At 47.5% G+C, this 23,662-nt stretch overlaps 1 protein-coding gene across 3 annotated transcripts; it reads left to right on the forward strand.

The window, feature by feature from the left end:
* Positions 1–19: 19 nt before the first annotated feature.
* On the forward strand, positions 20–21,858 carry LOC140503320 (uncharacterized). 3 transcript variants are annotated; one of them, XM_072607203.1, is made up of 6 exons: positions 20–112; positions 3,691–3,863; positions 8,180–8,306; positions 8,886–8,981; positions 12,902–13,076; positions 13,516–21,858. In XM_072607203.1, exons 2-6 carry the CDS (start codon positions 3,849–3,851, stop codon positions 14,747–14,749), a joined length of 1,647 nt encoding a protein of 548 aa, XP_072463304.1. In that variant the 5' UTR covers positions 20–112; positions 3,691–3,848; the 3' UTR covers positions 14,750–21,858. The 3 variants fall into 3 exon arrangements, with proteins under 3 accessions (XP_072463304.1, XP_072463303.1, XP_072463302.1); XM_072607202.1 differs by lacking the exon at positions 20–112 and adding an exon at positions 113–198; XM_072607201.1 differs by lacking the exon at positions 20–112 and having other exon boundaries at positions 764–3,863.
* The last annotated feature ends 1,804 nt before the right edge of the window (positions 21,859–23,662 follow it).

Raw genomic sequence — 23,662 nt, forward strand, 5'->3', positions numbered from 1 at the left:
GGTCCATTGGCCTGCCACCGGAAGAGGAAGCAGCCGAGCGGCCTTCTGGGAAATGTAGTTCCGAGTCCCGCGGAGCAGTGAGTACGCATGCCCAGCAGCACCCTGGGCCTGGGTGAGTTTCTGAGCCTGGTGGGCAGGTGCGATCCCTTTCTGTCCGGTCTCTCCCACCCCCAGGGGAACTGAGGCCACGCCGGGCAGGTGCGATCCCGCGCGCTGTGCCGAGACACCTCCTTCCCGCTCCAGGCCCCGAGCCCGGCCTTCTTGGGGACCCCCCTCATCTTCGTCCTCCCCCACTCCTCCGCAGCCCTCTCCGCGGGCTGGGCTGGTCGGTGTCGAGCATCAGCCCTGCTCCCCTCCGCTCCGGCGGCCCGGAAACCGGGGAGCTCCAGGCGCTTCCGGACGGGCCGAAGGGTGTGGGTGCCCCCTGGGTGGCGGAGACCCTGTCCTCTGCCCCCCCTCTCCTCTGCCCCCTCCCCCCCCCAGCTGGCCAGGTCTTCCTCTGCTGCACGGTCCATCCTGGCATTCCCGTAGCGCCCCCAAAGTGCTTTACACGTGTGGTTCTAGGGGACCTTCACCCCCACCCTGTGGGGAGGGAGCCTCACCCTGAAACAGGGTTGCAGCCCCCCCTCCGTGCCCCCCAAAGATTCTGGGCGCCCGAGGCAGCGTCTGCAGCAGCTCGGACCCAAGGAGCCTGAGCTGGGGGTGGGGGGCATCGGGGGGCCAGGGGGGAGCTCTGCTGGGGGGAGCCCGGCGGTAAGGAGCCCCGATCCCGCCCGGCACACCTGTGCTTCGGGGGACCTCGGAAGCTGTGGGGAGCCTGGGGTGCAGGACGTGGAAGCCGCAGGTGGGGGGCCGCCGCGGTAATCGGGGTGCCCGGCCCAGCGGGCAAGCCCCTCGCCTCGGCCTGCCTGTGCTTCCTCGGCTGTAAAGTGAGGACGGTGACAGCCCCGCCTCCAAGGGTGGTTGTGAGGCTCCCCTTCAGTCTCTGGCATGGAGCAGGTGGCACGGAAAGGCTAGCTGGCCAATGAAGGCGATGAAGGAGGGGCAGGGGGCCGAGGGGAGAGTGGGAATTCTGTTTGTGACATTTGGAGCGGACCGCGTCTCCAGGACATCTAGCTGGAAGGGTCTATGGAGCAGGTAGTGTTGCAGGAGTGGAACCCCGGAGACAGACTGAAGCCACAGTCTGGACAGATCTGGGGGTCACATGCAGACAGGGGATGGGGGAACCCGAGGGAGCCAAGGAGATCAAGAGCAAATGTAGGGGATCACAGATGTGGAGCTGGGAGGCTCCCACTGGGCACTGAGGTTGTGTGACTCCCCCAGGTAAGTGTCTGGGATGGGCTCTGAATGGGCCAGGACAGAGCCCTGGGCCACATCCACATATAAGAGAAGGACTTGGGTGACAGTCCAGCAAAGGACACTGAGGAATGACTAGATGGGTAACAAGGGACCTTAGGGAGACGAGAGGATCCAGGAGGAGAGGCCAGTCAGGAGGCTTAGCCCTTAAGAGAGCTTTGGTAACTTGGAAGGAATAGTTTCAGTTGACTGACCCAACTGTGCTGCTGCACTAAGACTTGGTGCACCCTGTGTGCTGTCAGAGAAGCTTGCTGGACAGCTCCCGCCCCGTCCCGCTGCCCCCGTTTACTCTTTTGTTTCATCGTTTTGTTTGTACTTTATAATCTATGATCCTCTCCCTTGTTTGATCATGAACATATTATCTCTGACAATATACAGATATAATTAATTATGGATATGCACACATATATAATATACTTTTCTAATAACCTATCCGTAGATCTGAAGGGTAATTTCTCCCCTCTAATTTTTAACGATGTCACCTTTTAAGTCTAAGTTTCATACTCATTTAAAGTTAATCTTGGTATGTGGTGTGAGGTGTTGGTCTAAATATGATTTCTGCCAGATTTCTGTCCAGTTTTCACAGCAGTTTTTGTCAAATAGTGAGTCCTTCTCCCAGGACCTGAGGTCTTTGAGGTTATTGAACACTATGCTACTGGATTTGTTTGTTTGTGAATGTTGTGCATTTAATGTGTACCACTGTGTACTAGTGCTTGCTCTCTGTCTGTCTGTCTCTCTCACACACACGTACGCACGCACACACACACACGTGTACCCAATCATATACTTTGTAGTATAGTTTGAGATCTGGTACAGCGAAGCCCCTTAACTTCTCATTTTTTTCTTCAGTATTTCCCTCAACAATCTTTACCTTTTTGATGTTCCAAATGAATTTTGAAAATAATCATAATAATGAAAATAGCTAACACTTATATAGTGCTTACTGTGTACCCGGCACTGTGCTAAGCACCTTACACTTATTATCTCATTTGATCCTCGTAAAATCCAGGGAGGGAGGTAAGGTGCTTGTATGATCCACATTCTACAGTTGAGGAAACTGAGGCAGACAGGGTCAATATTATTTTCCAAGGGTCACAAGGCTAGTCAGTATCCGAGGCTAGATTTGAACTCAGGTCCTCCTGACTCTAAGCCCAGCACTCTTCACTGTGCCGCCAAGCCTTTTAAGATTAGAGTCGGAGTTGGAGATTTAGAGTCAGAGGCATTTAGAATCAAAGGGTTTTCTGTAAATTAAACCTTTGATAGTTTGGGGTTTTTTTTGGTGTGCGTTGAATCAGTAAATTAGATTAGACATTGTCATTTTCTTCATATTGGCTCAAGCTACTCATGAGCAAGCGATATTTGCCCAGTTATTTAACTTTACCTTTAATTCTGTTGAGTGCTTTGTAATTGTGTTCAAATAGCTCCTGTGTGTGTCTTGGTAGGTAGACTTCAACGTATTTTGAGCATTCTGTGATTTTAAAATAGAATTTTTCTTTATAGCTCTTCCTGATGAGTTTTACTGGTGGTAAGTGTCACTGCTGATTTCTGTGGATTTAGCTGAAGCTCTTTCAGTCCATCTTTCAGTTGACTCTGTAGGGTTTCACAAGTAAGCTAACATAAAACCTGCAAAAAGCTATAAATTTGTTTCTTTCTTGAATGTGCTTATTTCTCCATTTCTTTTTCTTCTCCTGTTCCTATAACCAGCATTTCTAGCACTGTATCAGTCCAACCCAATCCAATCCAATAAATAGTTATAAGTACATACTATGTGCCAGCACTGTGCTAAGCCCTGGAGTACAATTAATAAAAAGAAAGCCAGTCCTGGCCCTCAAGGAACTTACCTCTGTCCCCACCCTAAAACAACACACAAAAGGAGGCAGGAAAAGAGGGTAAGGGGTTCAAACCAGGCAGGGCAACAGATGCAGAGTGGAGTGAGCTAGAAAGTCCAGTTCCTGCATCAAATAGTGGTGTGGTAATGGACATCCTTCCTTTGCCCTTGATCTTCTTGGAAAGGGCTCTAGTTTATCCCTAGGACAGTAATGCTGGCTCTTGGTTTTTGATAGATACTGTTTACATGATGATGGTCCCCATGGCCAACTTTAATTTAGCACTTTAAAGTTTGCAAAGCACTTTACACATGTTAACTCATTTGCTAATTAAATTCCTTCTTAAGGAGAGACCTATTAATCCCTATATTTTCCAGTGTTTTTTAACAGGAATGGGTATTGTATTTTGGGAAATGGTCAGTGCCCTTGTTCCTCAGTCTACTTTGTACGGCCTCATCTGCATACATGTAATAGGGACCTTTCTTCTCTTATGTCTCTCTGTCTCTAGCATCTAACATGACCATGTACAGAGCTGATTGCGGGCCTCCTGCTGCAGCACTTTGAGCCAAGTCTCTCTGAGTTCAAGACTTAAAAACTGAGAAAGTGACTTGTTTGGTTCCTCCAACGCCCATCAGCTCTCGTGTTTGGTGGCTGAGGCCTCTGCTGATGAGTGACCATGTGGTAAGTGCAGCCAGCACCCCCCTGCTAGGGGAAGGACCAGGAGAGAGCCCATGCCCAAGGAGGCCCCAGAAGGGCTGGGGATGGGGCGGGCTGGTGCTGCCATCCTCAACACCTAGAAGCAGTCTGGGGAACAGGACAGGACAGCTCCCAAGAGGGTGTCCTCACTTCTTACAGAGGAGGTCCCACCTCTGGCAGGGGTCAGGTTTGGAGACGGTGATTGATGGCCAGCGTGGTTATTAATATAGCTTTCTATAAATATGTGTGTACATGGAGGTGGTTTGCAGCAGGCAATACTGGAGGAAGGGTGGTCCTGGCAGAGAACACCAAAAGCTAAGATTTAGGTGCCCAGTGCAGTGCTAAGAACTTTACAAATATGACCTGATTTGATCCTCACAACAACCTTGGGAGGCAGTTAGTATTCTGATCCTCATTTTATAAATGAGGAGACCGAGGCAGGCAGAGGCTCAGTGACTTACCTAGGGTCACACAGCCAGTAAATATCTGAGGCTGAAAGAGTTAGCTAAGGTGCTTGGGGTCATTGAGACCCAAACATGGATGTTATAGCATGCCCCCTAGGAGCGCCCTTGAAGCCCAGGCTGCTGGCGTTCTCCCATTCTGCCTCTCCCCAGCTCTGTTCCCTGCAGCCACTGTCCTTCCCTAGGAGGAGTGGACTGTGCATCAGCCAGGATGGCCTTGGGTCTCCTGAAGAAGCAGGTGAGTGCATGTCTCCTTTGGCTCTCAGGAGTCACACATATCTCTGGCCTGTGTCTTGTAACGCCAAGGATGAGGGCCTGAGTACAGAGTTAGGGCTGGAAAGGACATCACAATCGTTGGGACCAAATGCTGAGTTTTCCCCAAGAGGATTATCAGTTTACAGCCAGGAAGGATCTCAGGTACCCTCATCCCCTCATTGTACAAAGGGAGAAACTGAGGCTCAGAGACATAACATGACTTCTCTGAGGACACACAGATAGTGAGCCAGAGCTCCAGGATTCAAACCCAGCTCTTCTCACTTGCCCGATATGCCCTCAGTCTTGGTCAGGGAATCCAGGACCACTGTGTGCCCAGTACAAAACTGGAGATTTTGCCTTTTTTGTCCATGGTATATCGCACTCAGCATAGTGCCTGACCCATAGCAAGCAAGGAATATGTTTGCTGACTGACTGACTGACTGACTGATAACCCTCTCCTTCTTGACATTCTCTTCTAGGTTCTTGTGACATTTCTCTGTCCTGCTTCTCCTCAGTCTCTTCTGCTGGATCTCCATCCCTGTCTTGGGTGCCTTCTGTCTCTTTGCCCCCTTCTGGACTTTCTTATTCTCCCACTCCCCTAGATGATCTATCTCATCAGCTCCTATGGATTCTGTTGCTGTCTGTCACCCTGGGAGGTGGCCCTGTTTATAGTCCTCCAGCTTGTAATCTGGTGGTTTCCAGATCTGCTTCTCCCTCCAGACCTCAGGTCTCCCATCTCTAGCTTCTATTTGGGATTCTCAGACTGGGCGTCCTATAGACTCATCACATCTAAAACAGAATTCACTCTCCCCCTTTTTCTGACTTTCCTCTGTCATCCTCCCAGACCCTGGGATCCCAACCAAGGCATCATTCTTGACTCCCAATTATCTGTCACCTCTCCCAGCCCCTATCAATTTCCAAGGCTTGTCGGCTCCATCCTGCCACTCTCTGAAGCAGACCCACATCCCCTTCACACCTGCTGGTCAGTGGCCCTGCCTCACTTCAACCTGGCTTCCCCTCAGCTGCCTGATTCCTAATCTTCCTAAAGCTCAGGTCTGACCCTGTCACCCATCCCTCGCTCTCCAAACTCCTGTGGCTCTTGATAACCCTCAGCATTGGTTGGGGTTTGAAAGCCCTTGGCCACTCGGCCCCTGCCTCCCTCTCCAGTCCCCTTTTGCCTTACTGTCCACCTGCTGCCCACTCTGAGATCCTCCTAGGAGACACCTCCTAGGTGTCCCCTGCACAAGATCCACCAACTGCAGGAGTTTTCCCAGCTGGCCCCCGCATTCCTGGATTTCCCTTAAGCTCAACCCCATACCTTGACCAGAATCCTTTCTCCAGCCTCCTCAGTTCTAGTATCTTGTTCCAACATGTGCCGTCCAAGGGTCCATGGTCTCCCCAGTTAGATTGTGAGCTCCTTGGGAGCAGGGACCACCTGCTGCTTTTCTTTGTCTCTCCAGTGCTCAGCACCACGCACTACCTGTACTGGTGCTTAATAAATGCTTGCTGACAGAAGTAAGCCAAAGAGATCTTCTAAGGAGGATAGCTGATCGCCATCACCTCCTGTTTGAAAATTTACGGAGCCATAGCCTCTGCATGGGGCCATGGAGCAAGCTGCACTTATTAAGTGCCTTCTGTGTGCCTCACACTTGCTGTGGCAATATCCTGCCATGTGGATTGAGAGAAAAGTGTCTATCAGCAATGGGCAGATGGTCCTGTTAGAGCTGGGAGCCTGGAGAATGGGTGGGCTTGGAGAGATAGATCTTCAAAGAGATGGTAACTGAATCCAGACCCCTGGTGGGGAAAGATGGAATGGATGGAGTCTTGGGGGACCACCATGGTTAGGGAGGGTGTATAACATGAATGACATGACTTAGAAGGTGTAGTCAGACAGGGAGGAGGAGAACCAGGAGACAGGGGTATCCTGAAACCTAGAGAGGGCAGGATCTCTGGAGGAGAGAGTGACCGACAGAGTCAGGGGCCGCAGAGAGGGTGAGGAGGGTTGAGGAGTAGCCTTTGGGTTTAGCCTTGGGGGAGATCACTGGTACCTTTTCTGGGAGGAGCTTCAGGGCAGTGAAAGGAGGTTGGACAGTGGAGGCCTCAGGAGAGAGTGAGAGTCAAGGAGGGGGAGAGGGACAGAGAGATCTGGCCCTGAGCCACTCATCCCAGGACTCTCAATGGCAGTCTTGGCTTCAAGTATGGAAGCTTAGAGGGAGGAGGCTGGAGGAGTATAAACAGGGCTACCTCGGAGGGTGAAAGCACTTCAAAGAAAGGCAGGCCAGAGTTCTCCTGAATGAAGCCCAGCATTCCCAGGGCTGAAAGGGAAAGAGTAAAGACCGGCAGAAGCAGCTAGCCAAGGTCTGTGAATGTTTGTATGGCAAGTGGACCCCGTATCCTGGCTGAGGCCCACTCCTGGGCAGGTGATGGCCCTCTTCGATTTGCTGTTCGGTCTCACAGAGAGGACTGCCCCAATCGGCTGTGCCTGCCCTCTGGGATCCCCAGTCGGGGCATTGAACAGGGAGCACAGCATGCAGGCTGACTTAGGCAGGCCCTCTTGGTGCACTCTGCAGGGGACTGACCAAATGACCAGAATGTTTGTGAGTGCTGACTGGGGGGCAGAGGGATGAGGGTCTACTGGGGTTGCTGTATCATCTCACTTCAGTTCCTGAGAAGTAGAGCCTTTATGAAGAAATTGGGTGAGATTAGGCTTTGATTAGTCATTGAGAATGATTGCCTTAGCATTTCTAGGAGGTGAATGCTTTCAATGGCTAATGTTAGTGTTCTGTGTCTCATTACTAGATGCAGTTGGTGATCTCAAAAACGTATGCCCTTGGAGTTCAGGAGTCTGAAGGCAGGGGGTGGGGTGCCAGGCCTGGAAAGGTGATCAGAGGCACAGGCTTACAAGTCAGGAGGCCTGCCCAGGCTACCCAGTCTTTCCTAGACTTCATTTCCTTGTCAGCAAAGTGGGGACAATCAATTTTGGTACTACTGGGGTGACAGTTTTGCTGTGAGGAAAGCATTTGGTAAATCAAATGGTGAAAAGTCTAAGTGTCTGAAGCCCAGAGGATCCCAGGGTTAGAGAGGGCCTGCAGGGACTCAGAGGGCCAGAGAGAGTGGCATATCCACAGTCATGGGGAGCAGTCATAGCTGGGTTTCACACCTTCTGATTCCCGGTGAGATGCTGCCTCTAACCCATGGCTGGGGCGTGTGTGTGTGTGTGTGTGTGTGTCTGTGTGTCTGTGTGTGTGTGTGTCTGTGTCTGTGTGTGTGTGTCTGTGTGTCTGTGTGTGTCTGTGTGTGTCTGTGTGTCTGTGTCTGTGTCTGTGTCTGTCTGTGTCTGTGTCTGTGTCTGTCTGTGTGTGTGTGTGTGTGTGTGTGTGTGTGTGTGAAGTTTTTGAGTGTGTGAGACAGAGAGAATGTGTTGGTTTTGCACCTGCCTCAGACTCTCTCCCAGACCAAGGCTTTTGGGGTGGGCAGCAGAGATTTGGAAGCTGACAGCTGCCCTGCCCTTCGAGCTTGGCCTCCCCCACAAGGCCCCTGGAAGCTGTGGTCCCCTGGTCAGCACAGATGCTTTGGGTTTTTCAGGCATTGGTGAGATTCAGGGATGTGGCCGTGGACTTCAGCCCAGAAGAGTGGGGCTACCTGGCCCCGTCTCAGAAGGAGTTATACAGGGATGTGATGCTGGAGAACTATTTGAACCTGACTTGTCTAGGTAAGTGAGGGTGGCCTCCCCCTCTGGCATGGGGTCAGCTTCTTGGAGGAACTTTTCTTTCTCCCTTAGGAAATTGTGGATCATGTTGTTTGGGACACAGTGACCAGAGATTCCCAATCTGAGAAGAAAAGACATTTAAAGCCTTTCCACCTATTCACATTCCTTTCTCCAAATTCCCCCACTTCTAAAGGGCATCGTGGAGAGAATCCTTAAATGCCTTGGGTGCTCACTTTGTCCCCAGAAGAAAAGTTCAAGGTGATCTCATGCACTAACAATAGTGAATGTTTGCCCTGCCCTGTGTATGCCCTGCACTGGGCTAAGGACTTTACGATTCCTATTTCTTTAGATCTTCACCACAAGCCTGGGAGGTTGCGGCGATTATTATCCTCATTTTACAACTGAGGAAACTGAGGCAAGCAGAGGGGGTTTTTTGTTTTGTTTTTGGTGACTATCCCAAGGTCACATAGCTAGTCAGTGTCTGAGGCTGAATTTAAACTTGGGTCTTCCTGACACCAGGCTCAGTGCTCTGTGCCCCATTCTCACTAGGGTCCTCAACATTTTCTCATTTTCATTGGGCAGGTCTTGCTGTTTCCAAACCTGCTGTGATCTGTCAGCTGGAACAAGGGGTAGCACCATGGATACCCGAGGGAGACACCCCAGGATGCTTCTGTCCAGGTGAGTGAGTGATGCCTGGCTGCTGGAGGCCATTCAGTCCCTGCTCTATGTTGGGTAGGGGACTGTCATCAGAGCCCTGAGGCCTGGGGAGGAGGAGGAGAAAGAAGTAGAAGGGAAGAGAGGAAGGGCAGGAGGAGGAGAAGGCCTGGAGTGGGTCTCACCCAAGCACATTTCATGGAGCTCCATCCTCCCACGTCCAGTCCCTCCCTGCCAGAGTCCTGCTGTTTCTGGTGCAGGGGTGTTAGCAGGTTCACACCCAGTAGATCTAGAACTAACATGCATGTAGCATTTCAGAGTTTGCAGAGTGGCTGACAATCATTGTATTGTTTTCTCCATCCTCACTGTTCTGGGAGGTAGGTGTACCTGTGTAATGTATGCAGAATCTTGAGTGCTGGGTAAGGGCTGCTAACAACAGGGGAATCCAGCAGGAAAAGCCTCAGACAGAGGCACTGGGGAGCTGGGCCCTGCTTGGGAGAAGTTTGGGCTTCAAGTTGGAGTGATGAGGAGGGAAGACAGTCTAGGGGAGGGACATACAAGGTGCCAGGGCAAGGCAGGCTGGCTGTAGGGCAGAGTGTGGGGGTGGGGATAATGTGTCATCTGTTGGGAAAGTCCATTCCAGTCATCAAGCCGTGTGCTAGGCACCATGCTAAACACTGGTCACAGACAGGCCTCTCTCTCAGGGTGCTTGGAGTCTCATGGGGGACAAAGTAGGCACCCCACTGTGTATACACAGGATCTAGACAGACAAAACTGAGTCTTATCCCAGAAGGGAGGTGCTGGGATTCAGAGGGGGTGGGGAAGCCTTTGGAGACGGTGGGGTTTGACTTAGGACTTAAAGCAGTCAGGGAGGTAAGCATTTGGAGCAGAAGCATGGTGGGTGGGGATGCTCCAGACATGGGGGATGGTTAGAGAGGATGCCCAGAGCAGAGATGGAATGGCTTGTTCAGGGACTAGCCAGGAGGTCACAGTCACTGGATCCAGAAGTGTGTGTTGGAAAGAAGACTGGAATAAAATAATTATGTTACACATTGAAACTAAGCCAGTTGGCACCTCCAGGGATCTTAGGAATGATCTGGTGGCCGTCTGAGTTTGACAACACTTGAAGGTCAAAACTGCCGTATGGACCCCCCACAGTGTTTTGGACGTTGTAGGCCCTAATTTATTGATCTGATTTAAATGTAAAGGACCATAAGAGCTCACATTTATATTGTGTTTGAAGGCTTACAAAGTACTTTCTTTAAAACTCTGCAAGATAGGCCTGTTCTGAGTCATTTTATTCCCATTTTGTAGACGAGCAGACAAAGGCCCAAGGTTAAGTGCTTTGCTTATGGTCACCCCTCCTGTGCGCCAGAACTGGCATGTGACTCTGCTGTACCTTGAGAGCCTGTGAGCACTGAGAACTCTGTCCATTTTGTTTTTCTCCTAGTTAAAGCAGGCTTTAAAAAATACACCTTTCCAAGCATTATGCCATTGGGAGAGCAGAGGACAAGAGACCTCCACGATTGTCTCCGAAGCACGTATGGGGATCTCCAAGGACACCGGCTCATTAACTAGTTTAAATGTCTTGAAATTCTGTCTTGAACAAGATTTTTTATTGAGCTAGAAAAAGATGACAGCAAAAGTCATTTTGAAGAGTCAAAGGTCAAGAATCCCGAGGGAATTAATGGGAAAAAATGTGAAGGAAGGAGGTCTGGCAGTACCAGGCCTTAAACTGTATTATAAGGTAATCATTATTAAAGCTGTCTGGTATTGGCTAAGAAACAAAATGGTGGCTCAGTGGAATAGATCAGGTACACAGAAGACAGTAGCAAATGACTAATTATCTCACAAAGATCTAAGCTTTTAGGATAAGAATTGACTATTTGTTAAAAATTGCTGGAGAAAACTGGAAAGCAGTCTGGCAGAAAGTGGGTGTAATCCAACGTCTTACAGCATTTAGCACGATAAGCTCAAAATGGGTACGTGACCTAGACATAAAGAGAGATATCATACATAAATTGGAAGATCGTGGGACATATTATCTGTCAGATTTATGGATAGGAGAAGAGCATTGGGAAGTACAAAATGAATAACGTTGATTAGTAAAATTAAATTAAAAGGACTTGGTATAAATAAAACCAGTGTAGCCAAGATTAGAAGAAAGGGAGAAAACTGGGAAAAAAATTTTATAGACAGTTTCTCAGATAAAAGCCTTATATCTCAAGTATATAGAGAACTTGGTCAAATATGAGTCATTCAAATATGAATACGAGTCATTCCCCAATTTATAAATGGCCAAAGGATATGAATAAGCAGTTTTTGGAAAAAGAAATCAAGGTTATGTTTAGTTATGTGACAGAATGCTCTAAATCATTGGCTAGAGAAATGCAAATGAAAACAACTGAGGTATCATCTCCCATCTTTCAGACTGGCTAAAATGATAGAAGGGGAAGATGAGAAGTGTTGGAATGGATGGGATAAAATTGGGACACCAAGTTACTGTTGGTGAACTGATCCAACCATTTTGGAGAACAGTCTGGAATTATACCCAAAGTGTTATAAAACGGTGTATCCTCTTTGACCCAGCAATACCAAGGTGATCAGGGAAAAAGAGAAAGAACCTCTATGTTCTAAAATACTTGTAGCAGCTGTCCTTGTGACTTCAAAGACTGCGAAAGTGCAGGGATGCCCATCCACTGGGGAATTGTTGAACAAGTTGTGGTACATGATCGTGATGGCGCACTGCGGTGCTAGAAGAAACGATGAGCAGGTTAGTTTTTTTTTAAAGTGTGGAAAGACACATGAAATAATGGTGAGTGAAAGAAACCAGCAAGAGAGCATTGTGTACAGTAGCAGCAACACTGTTCAAACAGTAACTGTGAGTGACTAAGCTGTTCTGGGTGATAGGAGCATTTGAATCAGCTATGAAGGACTTAAGGAAAATGCTGTCCACCTCCAGAGAGAGAACTGACATGGAAGTATGTATTGTGTGCTTCCACATATATAACTGTATCCAATGCTGACCTTCTCTAGTCCAGGGCTGGGAGGGAGGGAGGGAGACAGCTCAGAACTCAAACTGGAACAACGAAAACAAGGTACAGTATTCTTTTCTGAATCTACTATAGTTATTCCCTTTCCTTTCTGTTTCTTAACGTAGAATGTTAGAAATGTCTTCATTTTGTATGGATGAGAAGCACCTAAAATCCCATGTCCTACAGGAAACTGTCCCTCTTAATTCCAATGCCTTCCCTCTCTCATTTTCTCCTGTCCTATATATAGTAGCTTGTTTGTGTGTATCTGTTTGCATTAGGTTTAGATCACACATTAGATCATGAGTTCCTTGAGGAGAGATACTGTCTTTCGTCTTTTTGTATCCCCAGTACTTAGCACACAGAATACCTGGCACACAGTAGGTACTTAATAAATGTTTTTTCAGACAAAACAAATTGAGATGATTTGTTATGTAATTGCTACACTTGGTCACAAAGAGAACAGTTAATCTAGAATGTCAAGAAGGTCCATGGTCTGGAACTAAGTGAAGTGATTTCAGGCAGATTGCAATTAAGGATGGCATAACTTTTGTCAGGCAGGAACCCAGTGATCCCATATTGGCGACACAGATGAGAGTTTTGGATCGGAGAGAGAGCTGGTCCAGACTTCTGTAGGGTGATGTCTCCAGAAGGTTTGGTTTGGTGATGACCAGCGGCCTGGCGTTCCACTTCAGCTCCATTTCCTCTGGAGTCAGTACAGTTGGGCTCTTTGGATTCTGCCTTATCTTCTTCCTCTTGTGTTTCAGCCTACACGTTCATTTCTTCTTGGTCCCATGGGGGCATAGAAGTTGACAAGATGTTGTTAAGACCAAGAGCGTATGCCCACTGAATTTTACCCAGTTCTAAGTGTATAGCAGGTGGGTAAAATTTTATATTTAAATGTCTTTTCAGATTGGGAAGTCAGGCCTGGAATCACGTATTGTGCTCCGAAGTTGGATGTTTCCACAGAACTATCGTTGAGGAGAAGTCTCAGGAGGAAGAATCTCTTCATCTCCAACTTGGGAGAATCCTGGGAATGTGATGCTAGGCTCGGGAATCCACTGAGCAGGAAGGAGAAACATTCTCAGTAAGTGAAAATCCTCCACCAAAGTGAGAGGCCACCAGGGTAGTAAACCTAGAGGACGTTTCACTCCAGGATCAGCCTTCTTTTCCAAACAGGAGATGGTTAGGGAAGAGTTTCCATAATTGCTACTTACACACATAGAGCTTCGGGGTAGTCATGAGTGTGGTTAACATTTCAGTTCTAAGTTAAATCTTGTTACTTTTTATAGATCGTAGCCTGGAGAAGAACACTACGCACACAGGGAATATTGAGAAATCTTCAAAAAGAGCCCAGATAGCAATTACTATAAGTCAAGTGATACCCCATAAAGAGAAACCCCCCACAACACCATAGAATGAATGTTTGAAGGCTTTCTCCAAGGCGTAGCACCTAGGATTATTTAATGAACTGATGAATGTGATAAAACTTGTGCTCACTACCCGTCTCTTCCTTCTCATCACAGATCTTGTATTGGGCAGAAGTATTATGAGTGTCATGAATGTGGGACAGTCTTCCCTCGGAGGGCCGCCTTGACTCGACACCTGAGGATTCATACTGGAGAGAAGCCTTATGAGTGCCATGAATGTGGGAAGACCTTCCGTGTGAATGGCATGCTTACGGTACATAAGAGGATTCACACTGGAGAGAAGCCTTATAAATGTAGCGAGTGTGGGAAAGCTTTCCGTGTGAGTGAACATCTTACCCAACATCAGGTACTTCACACTGGAGAGAAGCCTTATCAGTGTCACGAATGTGGGAAGTCCTTCTACCGGAGCACAGAACTTACTCGACATCAGAGAATTCACACTGGAGAGAAACCTTATGAATGTAGTGAGTGTGGAGGGACCTTCCGCTGGAGGGCAGCTCTCACTCAACATCAGACAATTCACACTGGAGAGAAACCTTATGAATGTCATGACTGTGGCAAGGCCTTCAGGCGGAGCACAGATTTTACTCGCCATCAGAGGATTCATACTGGAGAAAAGCCTTATGAATGTCTTGATTGTGGAAAGGCCTTTAGCAGGGGTACAGAGCTTACTCGACACCAGACAATCCATACTGGAGAGAAACCTTATGAATGCAGTGAATGTGGGAAGACCTTCCGCTGGAGGGCAGCTCTCACCCAACATCAGACAATTCACACTGGAGAAAAACCTTATGAATGTCATGACTGTGGGAAGGTCTTCCGCCTGAAGATACAGTTTTCCCGACATCAGAGAATCCACACCGGAGAGAAACCTTACGAATGTGATGACTGTGGAAAGACCTTCCGTCGGAGGTCACAGCTTACTCAACATCAGAGAATTCATACTGGAGAAAAGCCTTACCAATGTCATCAATGTGGGAAAGCCTTTTGTTGGCGGACAGAACTTACTCGACACCAGAGAATTCACACTGGAGAGAAACCTTATGAATGTCATGAATGTGGGAAGGCTTTTCGTGAGAGTGGGACCCTTACTGTCCATCAGAGAATTCACACTGGAGAGAAACCTTATAAATGTAATGAATGCGGGAAGGCCTTCTGTGTGAGTGGAAAGCTTACCCGGCACCAGAGAATTCATACTGGAGAGAAACCTTATGAATGTCATGAGTGCCAGAAGGCTTTTCCCCAGAGGGAAGAACTCATTCGACATCAGAAAATCCATACTACAGAGAAAACATATCAGTTAATCAGTCAATCAACAAGCATTTATTAGTCACTTTCTGTGTTCTAGGTACTGTGCCAGATGCTGAGAATGCAAATTCCAAATACAACGCCTTAGAAATGTCATGATTTCTGCCAGGGAATTCTAGCTCAATTCAACAGATATTTATTTTTAGAGTTTTATCACGTGCAAGACATTCTGTTAGTTGCTAGGAATACAGATACAAACATGTAATAGTTCCTTCCTGTAAGAAGCCGACTTGAAAAAGCAACTTACTCAGTGATGGACATTTCCCATTGAAGGGAGAAACAATGTCCAACTCTGAAAAACAGAGAGAATTCTGTTTAGACAGAAACCTGGCGAATATGGGAAGGCACTTTGCCCAAGCACAAAATGTATTGAACTCCCCACAGTTACTTGCCCAGTCTTATGACCTTTTCTCACTCCTCATTGTTCTTGACCTCTCTTGTATTTCACACTGTTGCTCACCTTTTCCTCCTGGAGGCTCTCTCCTTTCTAGGTTTTTGTGAGCCTGCTCTCTCCTAGGTCTCTTCCAACCTGCCTGATTTTTAAATCTCCTTTGCTGGTTCCTCAGTCTGGGTCATATCCACTAGATGGACGCCTCCCAAGCTCCGTCCTGCCCGGACCCTCTTCTCTTTTCTCTCTAGCCTGTGTTACTTGATCATCTCTTCAGTTCCTATGGGTTCAGTTATCACCTCTCCCCAGATGATTGCTGAGTTTAGGTCCCTCAGCTCCACTGCCTGCTGGCAGATGTCCTGTAGGCACCGGAAGCTCAGCATGTCCAAGGCTGAACTCGTCTCCACCCCCCCCCCCCCCTTACCTTCCCTTTTTCCGACTCTCCTCTCTGCTGAACTTCTTTATTGCTACTGAGGACAACACTGTCCTCCCAGTCACCGAGGCATGGAGCTTGGGGGTCACCTGTAGTTTCTTCCTCTTTATCACATATGCAAACTATTGCCAAGACTTGCCCTTTCCATATTCCCAACATCTGTTCCATATGCCCCCATCTCTCCTCTGACCCTGCGACCACCACTCTGTGGTTCAGGCCCTCATCACTTCCCACCTAGACTGTTACAATAGCTGCTGGTGGCTCTGCCTGGGGTCACAAGTCTCTCCCCCTTCTATTCTCTCCTTCAAACAGCTGCCAGAATGATTTTCAAGTATAGGTCTCACTATGCCTGCCTCCCATTCAGTGAATGCCAAAGGCTCCCTATAACTTCCAGAGTAAATCTAAAGCCTTCTGTTTGGCTTTTAAAGTCCTTCACAACATGTCTCCTATCTTTCCTTGCTTCTTATCCTTTATTCTGTACCTGTTCTCTCTAATCCAGCAACACTGGCCTCCCTGCTGTTGCTCATTCAGGATGCTTTACCCCAGGCTGAACCTTTGCAATGGCTTCGTGCATGCCTGGGAGGCTCTCCCTCCTCACCTCCATCTCTTAGTTCCCCAGGCTTCTTTCAGCCCTGCACTTACATTGTCTTCTTCCTCAGAGTGTGAACCTTTTGAGAACAGGGATTGTTTTCACTCTTACACTGTGTCTGCCTGTAGTAAGTGCTTGACGAGTGTTTGTTGACTGACTGATCTCAGATAATCCATACTTGAGAGTGTGATTGTGATGAGTATGAGAAGACTTTCCCTTGAAGGTTGGTCCCAGTGGCCCATCATAGAATTACTACTGATCGGAAACTCCATTAAGGCAATGAAAGGCTTTCAGCCGTAGCAGTAGCTTCACTCTTTGCCAGAGCACGAATCATCAAGAAATCCCTACGGAAGAGTGTGATAAACGTATGAATAAGAAAGTCAGGCTGAATGTCTTTTAAAAAATAAACTACGTCCAGTCTTATGGAAACAAAAAGGAAATGTGAACGACAAGAATTGTTTTCTGCCCTATGAAAAACAGCTTTGAATTTTAAAAACATTTCCAAGGTAAATGGGCTCAGTAATTCATTACCTGTCATGTTTTCAAATATAATTTTTTTTATTTCTTTAAATTCTTTTCATTAGTATCACTTCCTAGTAACTACCTGCTGCCCTCCTTGAATTCTCCCTTAGAACCATCACCGCAACAAAAACATGATTCTGAGAAGAAAATGCTCGAGTTCAGGCACAGATGGGTGAATATAAAGAGGATTTCTCCCTCCCACCCCCCATTCAAGTCGATGGACTCCCTGAAATCTATCCAAAGATGTCAGGTTAGAAAACTAAAAAGATGAAGGGAAGATTTTTTCCACCATCTAGAGATCACAGTGACTACTGACTGGCCCCCATCTCATTCTCCTTTCTCATGGAACACCTTACCTGCTTGGGGTCTTGCTGCCCCCATTCTGGATGACTTCAGCATTCACGTGGATATACCCTCAAACATCCCAATCTCCCTATCTTTCCATCTTCTCATATCCCAGGACCTCCTCCTCCTCCACTGCCCTTCAGCCACACCCAGGGATGGTTACACCCTAGATATTGCTAGAACCCTCTGACATTCCTTTGTCTGACCTGCTTTTACTTCTTTCTGTTTTAGCCCTCTCCTCCTAAACTCATTGACCTTTACTGAGGCATCTGGCATCCAGCCCAGGACTTTATCAGGCTCTGACTTCACTTTCCTAGTTTGGCTGTCTCAACTTTATATTTTGTCAGTTTAGTTCTCCATGTTTTCATCTTGAATCCTTAGCCCCTTGTCCAATAACTACTCATCCCCTGCCAAGCCTCAGCCAGGATTACTCCCACCACCCGCCACCTCTGCTCCTACTCATGAGGTGCTGACTCTGTACATTAAAAACTCGTGTTAACCAACTTCAAGTGGGCCCTCTCTGCTGCAAGGCAGCCCTTTAATCCACCCTAATCTGTTTCCTCTCATGCTCCACAGAATCTTATTCCAAACCTTTTCTCAAGCTTCTCAGATTTCCTCCCACCTTCTCAGCTGAGGACTTGTGCCTCTGCTGAGAAAATTTAAGACTGTTACTTTAAGCTCTCACGTCTCCTCCTTCCTATACAAAATCCTGTTGACATCCTTCTCCTTGCTCAGCACACCTGCCCCTTGAATACTGCATCAAAAGACTCCAGTGCTCTGAAGTCCTCTTCATCGCATGTGCTGAGCCCACTTTCCACTGAACTTGACCTTGTAGGAATCTGTGTTGCAGGTTGTTGGGGATGTTTTGTACCAATTCATTGCTGTGTCACCTTAGTCAAGACCACTTTCTCAGTGTTACTAACTTAAGGTGATCTGACTAAAGGCCTTGGCTCTGCAGGCAGGGAGGACACTGCTGACAGCATCAGAGAATTCCCTCTCCAGGAGCCCCAGAACCCTGAGGGCACTCTAGCTCAGTGACCTTGAGACTCCTTGGTCCTGCAGAAGTTGGGATGGGTATTGCCAAGCTTCTGTGGGCTACACGTACCATGGATTGTGAGGTTCTCCCTTTCCTACGCTTAAAGTTCGTTATTCCTTTGGTATAAGCTCTTTAGAGCCATTGGACTCTTCTAACCTTTTTCTAAATTCTTCTGGTCCCACTTGCTTCCTTTCATTTTATTTTTTTCTTTCCTGAAACCTTGATCTTTCTCCTTTTTCTTTGTCACCAACATCAATCATTGTATTTTCCGCTGGGGCTGGTGGTGGTGGATGTCAGTGGGGGTGGGGAGGAGGAGCCTGACCAGTCTTTCCAGCCTCATTGGGCATAATTATCATTCCCTCTTGCCCTCTAGCCAGACTGGCCTTTTCTCCTTTCCTCTATGGAACTTTCTCCCTTCTGTCTCTCCCTCTGCATTTCTCCCTCTCTCATCCCCTGTGCCTGAAGTGCACTCTCTTCTTGATGCCCCTTCCCCACAGAAAGATTTCCTTCAAAACACATCTCAGTCACTGCCTTCTTTCTCCAGGATGCCCTCCGTCCCAACAACCTCGTACTTAACTACTTTGTATTTATTGATATTTATTCTTTTTACTTATTCTGAACATGTGAATGTATTTTTGTCTCCTCTGTTGGAATGTAGGCTTCTTGAGATTGTTTTCATCTATCCCCAGTGCTTGGCCAAAAGTAAGCACTTAATAAATGCTTGTTGATTGAGGAAAGATTTCTTCCCAGGCTTAGGGGGAATTGCTTGTGTCAATTATGCAGGCTGGAGAAAGCACAAGGAGCTAGAGATCCAGCAGGATCCACCTTGTCTGCAAAGTCCTGTATGTAAACTAAAGAGAAGTGAGGTGGGTGGGAAGCAGATGGGGAAGGCTTTGAATCTGATGGTTCTGATCAGGCTACATATAAGATGACTTTGTCATTCTGTGTGGAGTGAGGATGGCTGAAGGGGAGGACCTTGGGGAGGAGGGGGATCATGATGTCCCAGGCTGAGCGCTGCTGAGCTGAGATATGAGTGTCTCCACTGGCCAGCTTCCCCAGGCAGGCCAGTGCCAGCGAGGGGCTCTCTGCCTCTTCAGCCCCTCTGCTTTCTAGGTCTGGCATCATGACTCAATGCTCACATTGCCAGGCCCCCTTCAACATGCCCCTCACTTAACACCCTATGTGCTTCCCTTCCCTTTAGAGTAGAAGCCCCTTAAAGGGTGGACAGAGACCATCCCCAGCACTTGGCACAGTTTTTGACCCATGGTAAAGAACTTAAATGCTTTTTCATTCATTCATGTAACCAATTCACTGGTTCATTCATTCCTGCCATTTATTTATTTATATAAGACTAGAAGGCTACCACCTCCTAACACTCTCTCCCTCTGGAAGGGTGACCAAAATTGCTAGGAAGAATCCACATAAGGGGCATCACACAGACCTGGGTTCAAGTCACTGCCACCCCAAGGACTCCAAGCTGGACTATAATTCCTAGAAGCTTCTCCCCTGGTCCCACCATGGGTGATGTTGGATCTCCTTGTCTCTGTGTCTGGGGAGAACCAATCAAGGAGACAGCAGAAGCCTTGGCTCTCACCCCACCTGACTACTTCCTTCCGTAATCATAACTCTGTTTTATTTTAGTGAATTTCAGGTCAAACTGCAGAATTTAACCCTTCCCAGCCACCTCAGCCTTAAGGACAAAGTTGTCCCCCAAGTGTCTTGGCCTTTCTGCATCTTTCTGGCCTCAGTTCATGTCTTCTCTGATTTCCTTCCCTGACTCCCCCTTCCCCCTTTTTCTTTCCCATTAACCAGACATTTATTTCTGATTTTCTTCTTAATTTTACTTTTTGTCTGGATCTTTGCAAACCCAGTAAAACAGATATTTTCATGTACAAAGGAGGACAGTCCATGAGATCACTGATCTGTTGCCCAGGCCTCACTTTTCCAATTCGCCATAAAGTGTATTCAGTATGTGGCTTTCTAAGTTGTGCTGCTTGTTTCCTGACTTTCTTTCTGCCTTCCCTTTTTAGTTCGGTCTTGCATTCTTCCTTTCTAATCATTAACATCCTCCCCCCCACTTTCTCCCACTGAGTAAACCATACTCACAACGAATATGCTTAGTTAAGCAAAACAAGTTCCCTCATTGGTCACACCTAAAGCTACAGGTCCCACTCTCTGTCTGGTGTTCAGCTCCTGCTCAGGAAGGGAGTGGTGCGGTCAGCCACTAACCAGTCACGGCTAGTGCTTGTATTGATCAGGATTCCTAAGTCTTTCAAAACAGAAGAGCTTTTATTAGGCACCTGCTGCATGCTGGGCCCTGTGCTAGGTACGAAAAGACAAGGTAGTCTTAGCTCTTAAGGTGCCCACGTTCTCTGGCAACACTCATCTTACCAAATTTCTTAGCGAGACAATTCTGACTGAATACAAAGTCGGTGTGATACTAACTTCGTCCGCAGTGCCAGAAATCCAGATGTGTTACATTTCACCCTCCCCTGGGTTATCTGGTGCCCTTTGGGTCGGGGGAAGGGGGAATGCCAGGGAGGTCTGGGCTCTCTGCCAATAGCGCCCCCACCAATGGTGTGTCCTCATTTGTGGGGGTGGCGTTCCCTCCTCCCCAGTTCTACTTAACCACTAACTTGTACAAATACATTTATACTTCGGAAGTATAATCACAAATATACAAACTTCTTCCCCCAACTCACAGGCTTTGGATCCTCTGTTTTACTAAGTAGGGGACTGAGGTACAAAGAGAAGGGACTTGTTCAAGGTCATTAATTGGGTAACTGCCACAGCCACGGTTTGACCTGGTAGCTCCTGCTCCTGGCTGACATTTGCTCACTGGCCCTACTTACTCCCCAGGGGAACAACCTGGCTTCTTGATTTGTGAGAAGGCCCAGGGGAATCCTGGGAATGGGCCTAGAAGAGGGTTTAGGGCAGGGGTATGTTGGGAAATGTTTAACAACCAGCTGCCCAGAAGGAAAAAATATATGGCAGGTCCCTCAAGTGGAACATTTTTAACATTTTTCTCCATCACTTTAAGTCTAGATAGTGAACCAAAAAATAAATCAAGCCCAGTCTTGTAGCATTTGTTGATTTCCAGAGAGTAAGTTCTCATACTAAAAATTTAACAATTTGCTCACTAAACTGGTAGGGCCTCCGTTATGTTCTGTATCTGCATTTAGCATATAGCTCTGTGTTAGGGGGTGAATCTACCTACCTCAACTCTTGTTTTCCATTTCTCCTTTCATGCACTCCCACTGCCCCCCTCAGCCTGGGCACCCCCAATCTCAGGCCCCTCTGATGCCCCTGAATTCCACCAGTTACCTCTCCGACCCCCCCTTCTTTCTGCCTCTCTCGTTCCAAGTACAGGCGTCCATAGGTAGGAAACATCCAAGAACAGGTCTCCTTCCTAGAGGCACTTGTACCCTGGTGTCCTGGTTCTGACTGGAGCTGTGTTCAGCTTTAGTGTGGGTCACTTCAGCAATGAGTATTGTTTTATTCAAAATGGGAATGGTGAGAGACATCCTGGTCTAGAGGGGAGAAACCATCTGAATTAGTGTTGGAGAACCCTGCTTCCTACTGCGTGATCCTGGTCACGTCCCTTCCATTCTCTGGGTCCCCCAGTTTTCTTCTCTAGAAAATGGAGGGATAGGATGAAACTTTCCCCAAGGTCTCTGCTGGCTCTTCTATGAGCTGGGATCCTCAGAAGGATGAGGCATTGTGATTTCAGAAGGAAATAGGTGGATTACTAGGAGTCCTTGTCACCTAGGCTGGCTTCCCCTCTATCGCAGATTTGGGGGACGTCTGCTCCACACATTGAATGACAAGATGAAAGATTACTATTGCATGTGGGGGACCAGAAACACAAAGACAAAAGCATTACCTCCTCGGGGTGTTCCATGTGTATACAGAAAACTAACACTAATTTCAGCAGGAGATGAGAGCGCCAGAAATCGGGGCAATCATGCAAGGTCTCCTGTAAGGAAGTGGCACTTAAGTGAGTCTTGGCAGAGCATTGTAGACATGGGAAACAGCTTAGGCAAACTCCGAAGAAGATGCACTGTATTTACAGGGTACACAGCAAGAATACCAATTCTGCTGGCGAGTAGTGTGGGGTGTGTGTGTGTGTGTGTGTGTGTGTGTGTGTGTGTGTGTGTGTGCAGGGCGTAAGTGAACTTGGTTTGAAAAGATAGGCAGAAGCCCGACTATGAAGGAAGGGGTTAAAGTCTATGTTTAATTCATCTGAAAGGAAATAAACAAGGAGTCACTGACACTTTTTTCCCATTTAAAAATTGTATTGATTTATTTTTAACGTTAAAAAAAAGTCAAGTTCCAAATTCTTTCCGTCCCTCCCGTCCCTCCCTCATGCACTAATAAAATAAGCTGTGTGATACCCGTTATACACGTGAAGTCATGTAATATGAGCCACCACTGACCCTTCTTGATCCAGAGAAGCTACAGAGTAAAACCAATGCGTTAGGAATGCCATTGGGCAGCCACGGAAAGGATTGGAGAGAGGAGCTGAGGGATGCCTGGGCAGCAAACAGAACCCCCAGCCAGAGCTGGGAGCTCCTGTGGGGTGCCAGGGAGGCTGGTGGCCTCTAGGTCTCAAGCCATCCCCTCCACCCCCATCCTGTTAGAACAAGTTGTGCTCTCTACCAGAACATTGTCTCAGGCGTGTCCTACTGCCTTGCTTCCATTTTCTGCCCCCTGACCACGGCAGGGCCCACCCCTTTGCTCTGCACTAGGCAGATGGTTTGGATACCATGACTCAAAATAATCGGGATTTGCTCAGTTCATTGTGATTTAATGGGACCAGTGATTGTATTAGTCATTTAAGCAGAATAGAATTCTGTCGGAGTTAAGTCTGAGTTACTTATGCTAATACTGTAAGAATAAGTTATGATGAACCCATCACATATTGATGATTATATTACTTGTGATTGATTTATAAGATAGATGTGTGCTGTGGTGCTTAGGCCTGTCGTAAGGATTCATCTTAGCTTCTGCTACTGTATTAGCATTGGCACCTCTCCCCCCCATCATACTTCTAAGTGTACCATGTTTAAAAGAAGGTTCCTATGGCTTGTGGAAAGCTGATTTGTGGTAGCTCGTGGGAAGTGCTGACTATTAGTCGCTGATGTTTGTACTGTGCGAAGTGCCTGCTGAGATGTGTTGTGGGAGGCCCAAGACCTTGCTGACAGGGTCTCATGACCTGTGGAAAGTCCCTGAATACTAAGGACAAAGTATTAATGATTTATGGACATCTCTCCTGACCAAATATGGGAGCTCCTCCTGTTGAGGTCTGAGGTGCGCTGGGGACCTCAAAATACTGACAGGCCAGGTCCTGCTCAAATGAATTTGACACAAGCCTTAAAGCCAAAGAAAAACAAGTTTTTTAAAGTTTCACCATATTAGATTGACTCTTAAGCGGCCTAAGGATTTGGAACGCTTCTATTCACAAGCCAGCCAGATACAGTCTCAGCTAGACACAGTCAGAGGTGGATTGAATTTGAGCGCCTTCATGGAGGCGAGATGGATCTTAAATACAGAAAATGTCTGAGGGCAGAATCCAGGGGTTGCCAAGTAGTCTGGGGTCCCAGGGATGATCTTGATAGATCA

The sequence above is a fragment of the Notamacropus eugenii genome, chromosome 5 (assembly GCF_028372415.1).
Source record: "Notamacropus eugenii isolate mMacEug1 chromosome 5, mMacEug1.pri_v2, whole genome shotgun sequence".
NCBI classification, from domain to species: Eukaryota; Metazoa; Chordata; class Mammalia; order Diprotodontia; family Macropodidae; genus Notamacropus; species Notamacropus eugenii.

Coding starts and splice junctions, on each gene's coding strand:
- LOC140503320 (XM_072607203.1), top strand. Junction 8,307..8,885: donor TTTGAACCTGACTTGTCTAG/GTAAGTGAGGGT, acceptor TTCATTGGGCAG/GTCTTGCTGTTTCCAAACCT. Junction 13,077..13,515: donor AGGAAGGAGAAACATTCTCA/GTAAGTGAAAAT, acceptor TTCTCATCACAG/ATCTTGTATTGGGCAGAAGT.